The sequence below is a fragment of the Emydura macquarii genome, unplaced genomic scaffold (genome assembly GCF_026122565.2).
Source record: "Emydura macquarii macquarii isolate MOO-44397 ecotype Brisbane River unplaced genomic scaffold, CSIRO-AGI_Emac_v2 contig_2897, whole genome shotgun sequence".
NCBI lineage: Eukaryota > Metazoa > Chordata > Testudines > Chelidae > Emydura > Emydura macquarii.
Window position 1 is genome coordinate 50737804 of NW_027133034.1, and position 14298 is coordinate 50752101.

Sequence of the window (14298 nt, forward strand, 5' to 3'; positions counted from 1 at the left end):
AGCTTCAGTCTTCATTTTAAAAGGTGACCTGATATTCAACACAATTAATATTAGTAATGAGGGAAGAAATGCAATCCAAAATAGAGAAAGAACAGTTAAATATTTAAATAAATTAGATGTATTCAGGTTGGCAGGGCCTGATGCAATTATTCATCCTAGGGTACTCAAGGAATTAGCTAAAGCAATCCTAGAACCATTAACAATTATTTTTAAGAAATCATGGAGGATTCATGAGGTCCCAGAGGACTGGAGAAGAGCAAACATAGTACCTGTCTTTTAAAAAGGGGAGCAAAGAAGAACTGTATACTAATCAGCCTTTGATACGGGGAATGATACTGGAGCAAATTATTAAACAATTTGAAAGCACTTAGAGGATGATAGAGTTATAAGGAATAGCTAACATGGATTTGTCAAAAACAAATCATGCCAAATTAACCTCATTTTCTTCTTGGAGAGGGTTCCTAAGTGGTGGGGGCTGACAATACCAACCTGGGCGAGGTTGCTATCATTTTGGAGGATAGGATTATAATTGAAAACAACCTTGATAAATTGGCCAACCGGTCTGAAATCAGTAAGATGAAATTCAATAAGGACAAGTGCAAAGTACTACTTTTAGGAAGGAAAAAAATCAAATGCACAACTACCAATGGGGGGGAATAATTGGCTAGGCAGTAGTACTACTGAACAGGATCTAGGGGTTATAGTGGATCACAAATTGAGTGAGTCAAGAATGTGATGCAATTATGAAAAAGCCTATTATTCTAGGATGTATTAACAGGAGTAGTATGTAAGATACAGGAGGTAATTGTCCTGCTTTGTCTGGCACTGGTGAGGCCTTAGCTGAAGCACTGTATTCAGTTCTGGGCTATACACTTTAGGAAAGATGTGACAAGCCAGAGGGGGTCAGGAGGAGAGCAATAAAAATGATAAGAGGTTTAGAAAACCTGACCTAAGAGGAAAGGTTAAAAAACCTGAGCATATTTGGTCTTAGAAAAGAAGACTGAGCCACGGGTCTGATAACAATCTTCAAGTATTTTAAGGACTATTACAAAAGGATGGTGATCAGTTGTTCTCCATGTCCACTGAAGTAATCAACTTAAACTGTAGCAAGGGAGATTTAGGTTAGATATTAGAAAGAACTAACTGTAAGGATAGTACTGAAATAGGCTTCCAAGGGAAGATGTGGAATCACCATCACTGGAAGTTTTAAAGAACAGGTTAGACAAACACTGTTATGGATGGTCTAGGGTTACTTGGTCCTGCCTCAGTATAGGGGACTGGACTTGAGGACCTCTTGAGGTCCCTTCCAGCCCTACCATTTCTATGATTCTAAATACAAAGAAGCAGATCTGTAGACTTAAGATGATAACATTTTTACATATTCACTTTTCAGAGTTGAACCCCATGTAGATATTAAAAAGAATTACCATTTGGTGTTTAAAGATGGTATACATCAGTCTATAAAACTAGTTCTCCAATAATTAGGGTGCTAGAAAAACTTACATTGGTAGTGTGATTGTGTATTTGATGAATATGCTTTTAGCTTCCTGATCAGCTTCTTTAACATTTTCTCTTTCAGGAGTGACAGTTCTTTCAGATTCTTTGTGTTCTTCTTTGTATATATCTGTCAGTTTGCTGTACATGTACTCCAGGCTGCAGGATTTCAAAGATGGGGTAACTGGTGAGTGATTAGCTTTATTCAATTTTGTGTTACATATTAAAGAATAAAATTGGTGTTTTGAGTTGCAATAAAATCTCATAGTGTAATAGTAAGTGTATTCAGAGAAATTATTTAGTAGGTAATATTTTCATTTGGCATTTTGGTGATGAGGGGGCCGGATACCATTGTAGAGTGTCCCTTATTGTAGGAAAAATCTATCCCAAGGCAGGTGCTCCTGATATTAGGTTGGCCACAATGTTATAATTTTTCATCCTAAACCCCTAACTGACCCAGTTTCATATCAACTCTGCTCAGACACCACATCAACTGTGTATGTGTATGTGATTTGCCTTGTATTTGGAATAAAACTAAGAAATCTTAAGCCTAACTTGGGTTGTAATAACATAGAGTATGAGACTTAATGTATTCACTAATCTAATTTTCAGTTATGCTTTACTTGAAATAACTAACATTTGAATCAAGCAGACTCCTGTAGCAATTTCAGTTTATATTAACATATTGGAATGTGAAAACAAAATTATTATTTTGGGGATACCTTGCTAACCAATGGCATACATCCTAGCTGCTTATTTTGAAAGGATTTAGAAGTAAATGGGCATGATACAAGGAAGTAGATAAGTGTTCTGAATTGGTGAGAATGTGTGCTTATACCAGACAGGTTTCACATTTGACAGTAAATTTAAGTGGTCTTCCTGCAGAAGATCTGGAGGACAGAAAAAAACTTTGTTCTTTGAGTGGTCACAGATGTGCATTCCATTCAGGTGTGTTTGCGCCTAGTCACCTAAAGCCCAAAACCTTTTTTCCTGCAGCAGTAGTTGCAGGGGAAGGACATGGGCCCTGCACCTCCTTGGTCTTTCCCGAGGCTTTATAAAGGTGCCATACTCAACTCCCACTCAGTTCCTTCTTACTGCTAGTGGCCTAAGTCAAAGCTTCCTGTGCAGTTCTCTCCTCATAGTTTGTTTCTTGTGTCACAGCTACTTGCTGAAACTTTGTAGTGTAAATAGTTAGTACCTGTAGTAATGTAGTGTAGTGTTAGTTTTAGTGAGTTATGTAATGGTTTCTCAATTTTAAGCACTGTATGTGGGTGTGAGGAAAAGAGACCTAATAGTGATCTGTATACACACTGCTTATTGTGTCTTTGTGAGGAGCACAGTAAAGAAAAGTGCAATATGTGTCCTCCTTGTGGGGGAGCTCTTGCCAGATAATCAACCTTTGCCTCAAGAGGCACCATCGGCCCTACCTATTCTGTCTTCATCCTCTCCAGACAATTCAACACTGCTGACTTCATCTCCTCCAGTCTTGAAGGATTATAAATCCTACCAAGACTTGCTTAGGAAAATGGCTACAGCCCTGGGTATTGAATCTGAACTGGTACAGGAAAATACTCACAAGTTACTGAACATCTTCCAAGCATCTATTCCAGGAAGGGTAGCCCTCCCGATTAATGATGCCCTTCTGCAATCGTCGAAAACCTTGTGGCTCACACCACTCCATAGCCAAACATACTGATAAACAGTATCATGTTCCTTCTCTGAGGTTTCTGTTTTTAATCCCACCAAGCATGAAACTTCTTAGTTGTCACTGCTGCTAATGAGAGATCTTGGCAAGGGAAATTAAAGTCAATCCCAAAAGAAAAAGATGCTAAGAAACTGGATGCATTAAGGAGAAATATTTATTCTTCTATTTCACTCCAGATGAGGACAGGAACCAGCAAGCCCTTCTAGCAAAATATGATTTTCTTAACTGCGAGGATGTCAAAGTTCTCAGACAGATTGCTGGGTGATACAAAGGGAAGTGTTGGGGGCCTTCTTAATTGAGGAACAGCTGGTGGCACAGACTTCATTTCAGTCTGCTCTAGATGCTGCAGATACTTTCTCAAGGACTGTGGCCTACACACTTAACCAGGATGTCCTTATTATATGTGATTTCATGGTAGCTCTGGACATTCAGCAGTCTGTTGATGGTCGGTATCCATTTTCAGACAAGACCACCGGTGGTGAGGTATTGCACCCAGTGAGCTATGCTTTGCTCCTGGGAGTCCTATACCCTGGCCATCAAGAAATGCCAATATAAGCATCCTCAACAATATCAGGCATTATGACTCTTCTAGGATAGATCAAAAGCCTTAGAAGAGGAGGTCAGCCAATTCTGTGTCTACCCAATCGTTTTGCCCTCAACCTGCTATGAGGGAAACAACCCTTGTGACTTTTCAGGGACTAAAATCATGAATCTGTGCTCCTTCAAGAAGTTGAGTATCTACTCATCCTTGGGGTTCTTGGAGAAGTTCCCTTGCAGTTTCAAGGATGTGGCTTTTACTCCCGTTATTTCCTGATTCCCAAGTCCAAGGCAGGACTGAGACCATTTTGGACTTTCAGGTTCTCAGCAAGTTCATCAAGCAACTGAGATTCTGCATGATTACTCTGGTATCCATAGTACCTTCCCTAGACTGAAATGATTGGTTCACTGCACTCGATCTTTGAGATAAGTATTTTCATGCGGCGGTATTACCCAGGCACAGAAAGTTTCTCAGGTTTGTGGTGGGGGATGTCTTTATCAGTACACAGTATTCTTGTTTGACCTGCCATCAGTTCCTTGTGTTTATTCTCCAGATGTATGGTGATAGTGGCGGCCTTTTTAAGGAAGAACAGTATTCACATTCTGGCTTACCCGGATGATTGGCTGGTACAAGGTTCTTTCCAGGACCAGGTTTGGTGCAACATCAGGTTCATCATCCACCTGTTCAATTGACTTCCCTCATTCAGAATGAATCCCAGACAACACTTATTCAATTCAGGGACTCGAGTTCATTGGGGCCCTATATAATTCTATGAATTTTACCAGCTTTTCTTCCTCAGCAGAGGTTTCAAACAATTCATAACTTGTTCATGTCCTTCAGATCTCACCCTTCCACTATAGCCAGACTTGCCTGAGATTGCTGGGCCACATAGCCTTTTGTTCTTATGTAACCAGGTACGCAAGACTGCCTTTTCAGTCAGGGGTGATATCAATTTGTCACATGAGCAGACACCACCTGGACAGGTTGGTCCAGCTCTCACCTGCTCTACTACCTTCTTAGGAGTGGTGGATGATTTCAGATAATGTATGTGCGGGCATTTCCTTTTCTCCTCATACCCTAGCTGTGACAGTTGTAATGGATGAGACTCTAATAGGCTGGGATGTTTACCAAGAAAGTCATAAATTAAAACACTTTAGGCAAGATTAAGCAAGATTCCAACCGCATATCAATGTCCTTGAGCTCCAGATGATTCACAGATCATGTTGATACTTCCTTTTTCCTATCAGGAGTTTGTTGGTCCAAATTTTGACTGACAATACTGCTGCAATGTAAGACCTCTGCAGTGTACTAGCCGAACACAGGGGTGGGCATGGAGGCTCACTCCATGCAGCTCTGTCAAGAAGTAATGAGTTTATGGGAGCTCTGCCTCACAGAGGATATCACTGTTGTAGCTGCACACTTACCTGGCTTTCAGAATCAGTTTGCTCACTTCCTCAGCAGGAGATTCTCCTACAGCCCCGTGTGGTCAAGAACAGAGTGTTGAAGACCATCTTCTGGACATAAGACATTACCTCAGCTGACCCGTTCTCCATGAAAGACAACAGAAAGCATTGCCAGTTTTGTTCTTGTGTGGGGTGCAGTCTGGACTACTTTGCCAATACGTCCTTCTTGGAGTGCAGACAAGGTCTAATGTACGTTTTTCCCCTGATCCCACAGGTCATTCACAAGCTAAAACAAGATCAAGCCAGGTTAATCCTCATAGCCCCAGCAGTGCTGGTTCTCAGATCGTCACAGTCTCTCAGTTCAACCTCCTCACCTTCTGCCTTTCCTACTGGTGCAGCAGCATGGTCACATACACTTCATCTGGATCTGAACAGTCTTCACCTCACCATATGGCTTGTGAGTGGTGTGTTTCTTTGTGGTTCAAGTGGTTCTGTTTAACAGTAGAAAGAAATCAATGGGGGGCAACTTACCTGCCTAAGTGGAAAAGGTTTTCCATGTGGTCCGCCTATCATGGGGTACAGCCGTCAGAGGCAAGGATCCAGGGCATCTTTAAGTATCTCATTCATTTGAAATTCTTAGGCCTTTGTATGAGTTCCCTGAGAGTTCACCTTGTGACAATCTCAGCTATCCATCCTTCAGTCCAAGGGAGCTTGGTATTCTCCAACTCCATGGTTACTAAATTTATCAATGGAGTGATGCACCTTTCTCCATCCATTAGGGATATGGTGCCAACCTGAGACCTTAACACTGTGCTGGTGGCTTTTATGGCCCTGCCAATTGAGGGCTTGGCTACTTGCTCTTTTGGCCCGATCTAAGTCAGATGATCATCTTCCTCATAGCTAGGAGAGTGTCTGAACTCCAAGCTTTAATGGTGGGTTCTCCTTACACGATATTTTTCAAGGACAAGGTAGTTCTGCAGCCACATCCAAAATTTTAAACCAAAGTAGTGTTAGCATTTCATTTAGATAATACAATATGCCTTAGATGTTAGGAGGACATTGGCCTTCTATCTGAACAGGACTAAAACTTTCAAACAATCTCCTGTGTGTCTTATGCAGATCATATGATAGGCCAAGCAGTATCAGCATAAATGACCTGGATCACCTTCTGTATCATGACGGCGCATGGGATAGCCAGCACTTCCCACTTAATGACTCTCAGCCCATTAAACACGGGCTCAAGCTACATCAGTCATGTTCCTGAGGGATGTTGCTATGTTGGATGCTTGTAGGGTTGCTGCGTGCTTCTCAGTATAGACATTCATGCATTGCTGTGCAATCAGTACCGCATCCATATTGGATGCGAATTTTGGCAAAATAGCATTACTATCACTGTTTAACTAGAATCTGAGTCTACCTCCAAAGGGTACTTCTGGTGAGTCACGTTAATGGAATACATGTCTGCAACCACTTGATGAAGGAAAAATGGTTACTTATTTGTTTGGTACTGTTCTTTGAGATGTGGATGCAGATGTTTATTCCATGACCCACCTTTTGTCCCTTCTTCTTTGGAGTCTTAGTATGTCTTTCTGGTGCTAAGGAACAGAGGTGTGTTGCTGCCCTTATATAACTTCAGGAGGGGTCACAAAGAGGCGCAGGGCATGCATGCTGCTCTGACAGGTGCTGCTGTGGTAAAAAAGTCTCCGTCTCTTGGTGTGCTAGGTGCAAACATGCCTTGGTGGAATGCACATCTGCACCCATATCTCAATTTTGAGGGTACAAAACAGGTAAGTAATTTTTTTGGTGTTTGTTATATACCAGTTCAAATCCTTTTAGTAATTGTAGATAAAACTATGGATCAAGTGCTCATCTTTAAACAAAACATCTGCACAGGATTCTTGCTTTTAGTTCTTGTGCTTGCAACACAAGGCAGGGGAGACCTCATCAATTGTAAACATTTTACTCATCTGAGGTACTGGATGATAGTATGAGAGATTCCTTTCTTTTACTGGCCTGTTGTGCACCAGCAGTTGCCATTGTTTAAAACCTTCCAGTATGTTCCTTTTGGAAAGCCAGCAGACAAGGGAATTGTATATTCTGTCTTTTATCAAGATGGTATCCTTTTCTGATATCCAATTTCCAGCTAGCTTGTTGATGCTTCTGGTTACATGATCCCAGAGCACTGAATGTTGCAAAGCCTTGGATTAATACGGTCTAATCTGCTGGTCTGCGAGTGTCAGTAACTTCTTTCTCACAGTTTTTGTTTGTTTTCTTTTGGAAAGTTTTTGTTTATGCTATCATTTATAGTATCATTGTCTCGGTGCATTTGCTCTTATACGTCGAGGCTTTGCACATAGAACCAACAGCTAATTGAATCATCTATTAGTATTTGATATTCTGAGGCCTGAATCAAAGTTTTACATTGAGCACCTTTTGGATGGATTCTTTTTGGAGTTTCAGTTCACCAGTACTCAGTTTGTGAGCCTTCAGCACTCTTACAAATGCATCAATGTATTTTCAGCACTCAACACAGGTTTTAGTTTTATCTATTTTGGTGCCATGTACTCCTCACCTGCAAAGAAGGAAGGCAGGCAGGTCAGTGGTTTCAAGAAGTGTGACTGTACCAGGAAGGCTTCTCTCATAGAAGATAACAGATGCATTTTAAATCTTGGAGTCAAATATGACAAGCATGATTTATAAGACTTTTTTGGAGATGTCATTCAGATACCCATTGGGTTTGCCTGAAATCTCTGCCCCCTCAGAAGCATCCTTAGAGACTCCCAGAAATTTGACTAAGGTCATCATAGAGGAATAGGATTATTTCCATGAATTGATTTATGAGCTGGCTTCAGTACCACGAGTTTTCATGAAATACTTATGACTATACTAAGGACTACATATGTATAGGATTGGGATTACATGTTTTAATCTATTGGAATGTTTTTGGTTGACCAAGGACATCACTGTGGAAGTTGTCTAAGAATCACTACATGTCACCACCAAGGCACTGGAATAAGTAGGAGTCATGATAAACTACACAGTCATCCTTTGCTTGTCTCCCATAGACAATTGAAATACATAGGAACTTCACTAGACAGGGCTCAACTTGAGATCGTCCTACCTCAGAGCAGGATCCAGGACATTAGTCTGATGCAGCAGATGTCAGAACTAGTGTTTATCAACCTGGACCAGGCTACAAATACTGGCAGGCAGGGCTGCAGCCATATTCATAATAGCTATGTCAAGTCTGCATGTAAATCAACCTCAGTGGATCCTGAGATCCCCAGTGGAGGCAAACATCACAGGAACTGTGACTTCACATCACTGTGACAGAACTATAGAGCTTAGCTGGCCTAGAGGTAGTCTAGAGGCAATCTCCAATTAGTAGGATTCCCAAAAGTATCCAAAATACTATCCAAAAGTGGAAAAGATTTTAGGAGCGTGGCATAATGGTTGACATAATGAACCCTCTCTACACCCACACACACAATTTGAAAGCTTATTATGTCTACTTTAAGATGAGGGTACGATATGGAGCGGACCAGTGGTGCTATTACCAGATAAATGGGGATCAAGAATGATACCAACATGTTAAAATGACCACTTTGAAATATTTGTTTGTTAGTTTAATGACGATATGTATTATTTCAAGACATAAAATTGGACTTCACAACAACAATCTAAAGGGTAAAACAAAATCTAATTATAAATTTGTACAGGTATCATTGAAATGTAACAGAGCTGGTGATGTTTCTAATCATCATCATCTTGTTCATCATTATGATCTCTTTTGAGAATATATGGGTTCATTGCCTGGGTATATACGCAGTTCTGTGTAGGGATGATTGTTCTGACTACAGCCACAGTTGATTGAGCAGCAATCCCTAATGATACAGGCACAAATAAGAACATGTAGAAGCTCAGATGCCATTGGGCCCTTGAAGAATACAGGAACCAGTTCATCATCCACATTTTTCCATTTGTGTTGCAATGGTGATCCAATATCTGGTTTACCTATGTGTGAAGACATCCAAATCTTTGTTTGCCAGGATGCTCTTTTGATATGTTCTTCAAAACTATCTTCACATGATGGGAGTTTGGCCAGTGACTTGTCCTTTGTGATGGCTAGATTGAGGTGCAAGCAATTCAGATCTCTGCAGGTCTCCTTTTTTCTCTTGCTCTGGTCATACAACACTGCTTCTAACTTCCTTGCTCCAAAAATTGCAGCTTGTCTGTCACTCTCCCAGTTTGGCAAGATCTTTGAAGTGGTCAGCTCCCTTTGTTTTGACATTGTACACAGATTTTTTTCCCCAATACCAAATAGGGATGACAAGGTCAGACGTAAGTTGCAGAAGTAAGGAGTATGTGTGTCACAAATTGCATGTACAGATATGATGGGGTGCTTTTCAGTTGCACTGGTAATGATGTCTATTACAATCCATGTTATCTATGTGTTCCATTTTCTTAAAGTAGTGAACAGCAAGGACCAAAATGTCTGTATCAGGTGACCTAATTCTTATGGTTCCTTTGACACCAGGAGATCCAAAAACCATATTGGCACATAACGGCAGCATCCTTATGTCTGCTTCCTTTTGAGTACTGTACATGTCTTGGGCTTCTTCAGCATCTCTGCTGTGATGAACTTTGTTATTTCACCTGTAAAAAAGCCTCCAGGAAAGTGGAATGTTTGTGTGGAGTGTGCTCCTATGCTTTCAGGTGCATTTTGAACCCTACATTCACAGAGGAATTTTGCTAGTGACTGCTTGTTGGATGTCATAATAGAACCTTTTTCCATGGGGGCACAGGGTGTCCACCGATCATCTGGTATTTCTTGCATCCAACCTTAGATCCTGTCCGGTGATGTCTTTCTGCAGCTTTCACAGTGCTACTGTTGTCATATCTGTCAGACTTTGATTACAGAATTAGCTTTGTCAAATCCTTTTAGGACCTGCCTCAAGTACTCAGTAGCCAATTCACTGAATGTGTGGAATTTCACTCCAACCATGGCATCTCGCTGATGTACACTGTGGTTTCTTTGTTGCATGCTCTTAGTTTATGGAATATTTCAGCTTGAGATCCCAGTTGATACTCTAATTCAGCTTTGTCTGCTCATCGATCCATCAGCATGGAAGAGAGAGAGAGACACAGGGTGACTAAGAAAAATTGCCATTGAAACATCAGCTCCTCGTCTTGCTAAGGACAGGGCTCTGTGGAAAACAATTTATGAACTAGTAGCTGCTGTGATTGTGTCTCCCTTGTCAGACAAATTTGGTTGTCTTGGACATGTTAGCAAATGTTTTGATGCCAGATTTCTTGACTGGGCTGAAGAAGCTATGTGTTTCGTCAGAATCAAGTGCACACCCACCACCACCACCCCAATAAAACAAACAAACCAAAAACCAGCATAATCTAGTCTGGCCCAAAAAATCATAAGAAAAAACTCTTGATTTTTGGAGGTCTGAGTCATGATTTTTTCATGTCTTAAGGTTGATAATACTGTAGTCTACAGAAGGCAGAATTAATGGTGTATGGATGTCACCTTGGCGACAGTGGTTGATTTGCTTGTTAGGGGAATGGACAGCTTGTGTTAGTGTCTGTGGGTATATATTTATGAGAAGGTGACGTAGGTATGTGGATGCACTCTATTTCCTGATTTTTGTTGTGTTAAGTTTGGCATTATACTCTCTCTTTCCTGCCTTTCCCTATTTATAAAAAATGTTTAAAATTGAGATTGAAAAGACAGATATTAATGTTAGTTTCAAATTAAATTGTTCTACCATAAAATCATCCAGTTTATTTTGGTGAGAAATTATCTTGTTCACTTCAGTGATGCAATGATGCTATCTCTAATGTAGTAGTTGCATGTGAATATGAGACTGCCTCTTGAAAAGTTCCCCCCTTTATCCCATGGTTTTCAGTGGGAGAGAAGCCATGCTCTGCCATCAGTTAAGATGGCTGCCCTTTCCTCAAAACCTTTGCAAGTGGAAAGCAGGTTGCCCTTGGGAAAAGATACTCTCTTGCATTGAATGCAATGGAATTGAAGCAGTGATGCCCTCAGTAAGGATGACCATCCTGAAGACTCAGTTAGTTATTAAGAAACAAGACAGGAAACTTTCAGGAGATGGGACTTGTTGATATTATCAGCATTCTCATCAATCCTTTGTTTCTTAAGCCACTTTGCAGCAATATAGCTAAACACTGCTCAGTTAAGTAATCTGGTATGTTTTCTTAAACAAATGTCTTATTGATCAGAAAATAAAGAACTGTTTATCTGTGTGAATTTACATGACTGTTCTACCATTCTTCATCAAAACATATCCAAAAAAAGTAACATCCTTTCAAAAATTCTGAAACGTTTTGAATTTTTTAAAAGTTTAAGTCCTCGTCTACACTACAAAGTTATGTCAATGTAAGCTTTCTTGTGTCGATCTAGTTGTGCATGTGTCCACACTTAAATTTGTCTCCCAGCGGTATAAGCTCTCTATTATGCCGCCATTGTAATGCCACCTCCCCAGGCAGTGTTGAGCTATGGTCAATGTATTGAGGTTGATGCAGCACAAATGTAGACACTACATGAGCTGTTGACCCTGATAGTCCCCTAGCAGCTGTCCCACAATACCCGACACTGACCGCTCAGGTCACAATTGAACATTGTCCAGGAGTCATGAAGACTGGCCCTTCCTTCCCCCCTCCTTTTGAAGTTCCTAAAAAATTTTTAAATGGCTTTTCCTGATTGTCCATCTTGGCGACCACACCTAACAACTCTCAATTGTTGTGTGCAACTGCTCATGCTCCACATGTGCTCTGGCCTGGAGTAGGCAGGAGATGGGGGCCTGTGGGGAGAAGCTGTGCAAGCATAGCTACAGCCCAGGTGTAAAAACATGGATATCTACAACTAGATTGCACAGGGGATGCAGGGATCAGCAGCAGTGCTGTGTGAAAGTGAAGGAGTGAACAGCAAAGAGGAGGATGGGGGACGTGCAGCCCTGGGGTCCAGTTGTGCCGTGAGCCAGGATCTTTTTGAGACTCCACTGCAGTCCAGTCAGTACCAGCAGTCGCACATGGGCAAGCCTGATGCAAGGGAAGGAAACTTAGATAAGTGTATAAATTTATTTCCCTTTACTGTGACGGGGTTTCCAACTTAGTAGGATATGGCTATTGACTTTTCATTAATTTCCTCAGACTGGATAAGGTAGAGTTGCTGTCTGCTTTCAATTCCTGTGTAGTGTTGAGGGGGAAGCATGCAAAACAGTTTATGTTCACAGGAATGTCTCTTAAATCATCCTGAGAGAGCTCAATGAAACTTTCATGCAATGTTTTCCCAAAGGTTTCTAGGGATGCTAGCCTTATTTCCATCTCTGTGGTAGAACACTTTTCCATACCAGTTAGCAATAACGTTGACAGGCACCATTGTAGTAAACAGGCCAGCAGTATACAGGCCCCAGATGGTTTTGGGGTGCCAGCAGCAGCTGTGCCTTTGTTACCCTCAGGAGTGAGATATTAGCTAAAATCACCATTGCCTATGGAAAATGGTGCCAGTATTCAGTGCTATTTCTCTATACTCATTGTTTCATGCAACCAAGCAATTTCCTCCTCATTTCCATGACCTCTGGCAAGCCATACTCACCATGGCTGGAGCTGTGAATGGCACTGTGCACAAGCACTCCGAAACAGAAGAATCAATAAGCATGTCTTGTTTAAAACTTTAGCAGATCAAGGGAAGAGAGTTCTGAATCTTAACTTTCACTTTCCGTTGTGACTCTATTGACAGTAGTACCTCTGTGTTTTATCTGTAACACTGCTGCCATTTTGGCACTTGGGAGTTCCCCCTCCACACTTGTGGAATGCCTAAGCCAGATGAGGCGGAGAAGAAAGAAGAGGACTCTGGATGACATTCAGCAAGATCCTGCAACCTAGTGCACTCCACAATTTTTAGCAGGCCCCCGAACTGCAGGGACAGAGAGAGCCCAGTACACTACAACTGATTACTGTGGCTCGCTGTTGAAGTGCTCTTTCAAAGCTTCCCTGTGCTGTATAGCTCTGCATTGAGTTTTTCTAATAGCCCTGGTGTGTGGCTGTTCAAACTCAGCAGACAGCCTCTCTGGCTCCGCTCTCCTCCATGATGGCAATTTATTCCCCTTTGCTTCGCAAATATTATGCATGACCCAGCAGGCAGCTATAACCATTGGGATATTTCTCTCACTGAGATCCAGTCTTGAGAGTAAACAACACCAGTGCTCCTTCAATCTACCAAAAACACATTCAACTGTAATTTTGCGCCTGCTGAGCTGGAACTCAAATCTTTCTTTGTGTTGTCCAGGTGGCTGGTGACAGCTTCATGAATCAGGGGAGTTAGGGGTATTTTGGGTCCCCTGGGATCACTGTTGGCATTTGAACATTGGCAGTGGTAATCCACCAGTAGAGAAAGAAAGTCCCTTATAGCTTTCTGAACAGTCCTCTGCTCTTAAAGATGTGAGCACCTTTCCTGACCAGTCAACACTGATATCAATGAAGTGTCCCCAGTTATCCACTAGCCCTTGCGTAACCATAGAAAAATAGCCCATTCTGTTGACGTATTTTTTGGCAAGGTGGTCTGGTGCCAAAATAGGGACACGTGTGCTGTCTATCACACCACTACAGTTCAGATACCTCATTGCTGCAAATTCATCCATTATGTCCTGCACATTGCTGAGATTAAACAGTCCTGTGCAGCAGGAGATGATTAATGGCACTGCATACTTGCATGATAATGGCCTCCACAGTGGATTTACCAACTCTGAAATGATTTCTCACCGACAAGTATCAATCTGGCATTGCATATTTCCACAGTGCAATCACCACTTGCTTCTCCACTGTGAGTGCAGCTCTCATTCTGGTGTACCTGTGCTGGACCGCTGGGGTGAGCTCGGCACACAGATCCAGGAATGTAGCCTTATGCATACAAAAGTTCTGCAGCCACTGCTAGTCATCCCAAGCCTTCATTATTGCAGTCCCACCTGTCAGTGCCCATTTCTTAGGCCCAGAGCGACGTGCCATTGTTTATGGCTCTTCTGTGAATTCCACCAACAATCTTGAATTGGTTCATGCTATGTCCCACAGCAGTCTGTCCTCCAGGAAATAGTCATGTTATCTGCAGTTCTTCTTGTGGCTCTGCAAAT

At 41.7% G+C, this 14298-nt stretch overlaps 1 protein-coding gene across 3 annotated transcripts in view; it reads left to right on the forward strand.

Moving 5' to 3' along the window:
- Nucleotides 1–14298, forward strand: part of SCAMP1 (secretory carrier membrane protein 1) — a 77579-nt gene that overhangs the window by 56115 nt on the left and 7166 nt on the right. For all 3 annotated transcript variants that reach the window (XM_067568495.1, XM_067568496.1, XM_067568497.1), the window contains one exon: nucleotides 1580–1681. In XM_067568495.1, coding sequence (XP_067424596.1) covers nucleotides 1580–1681 — 102 coding nt within the window. The remainder of the gene's footprint in view (nucleotides 1–1579; nucleotides 1682–14298) is intronic.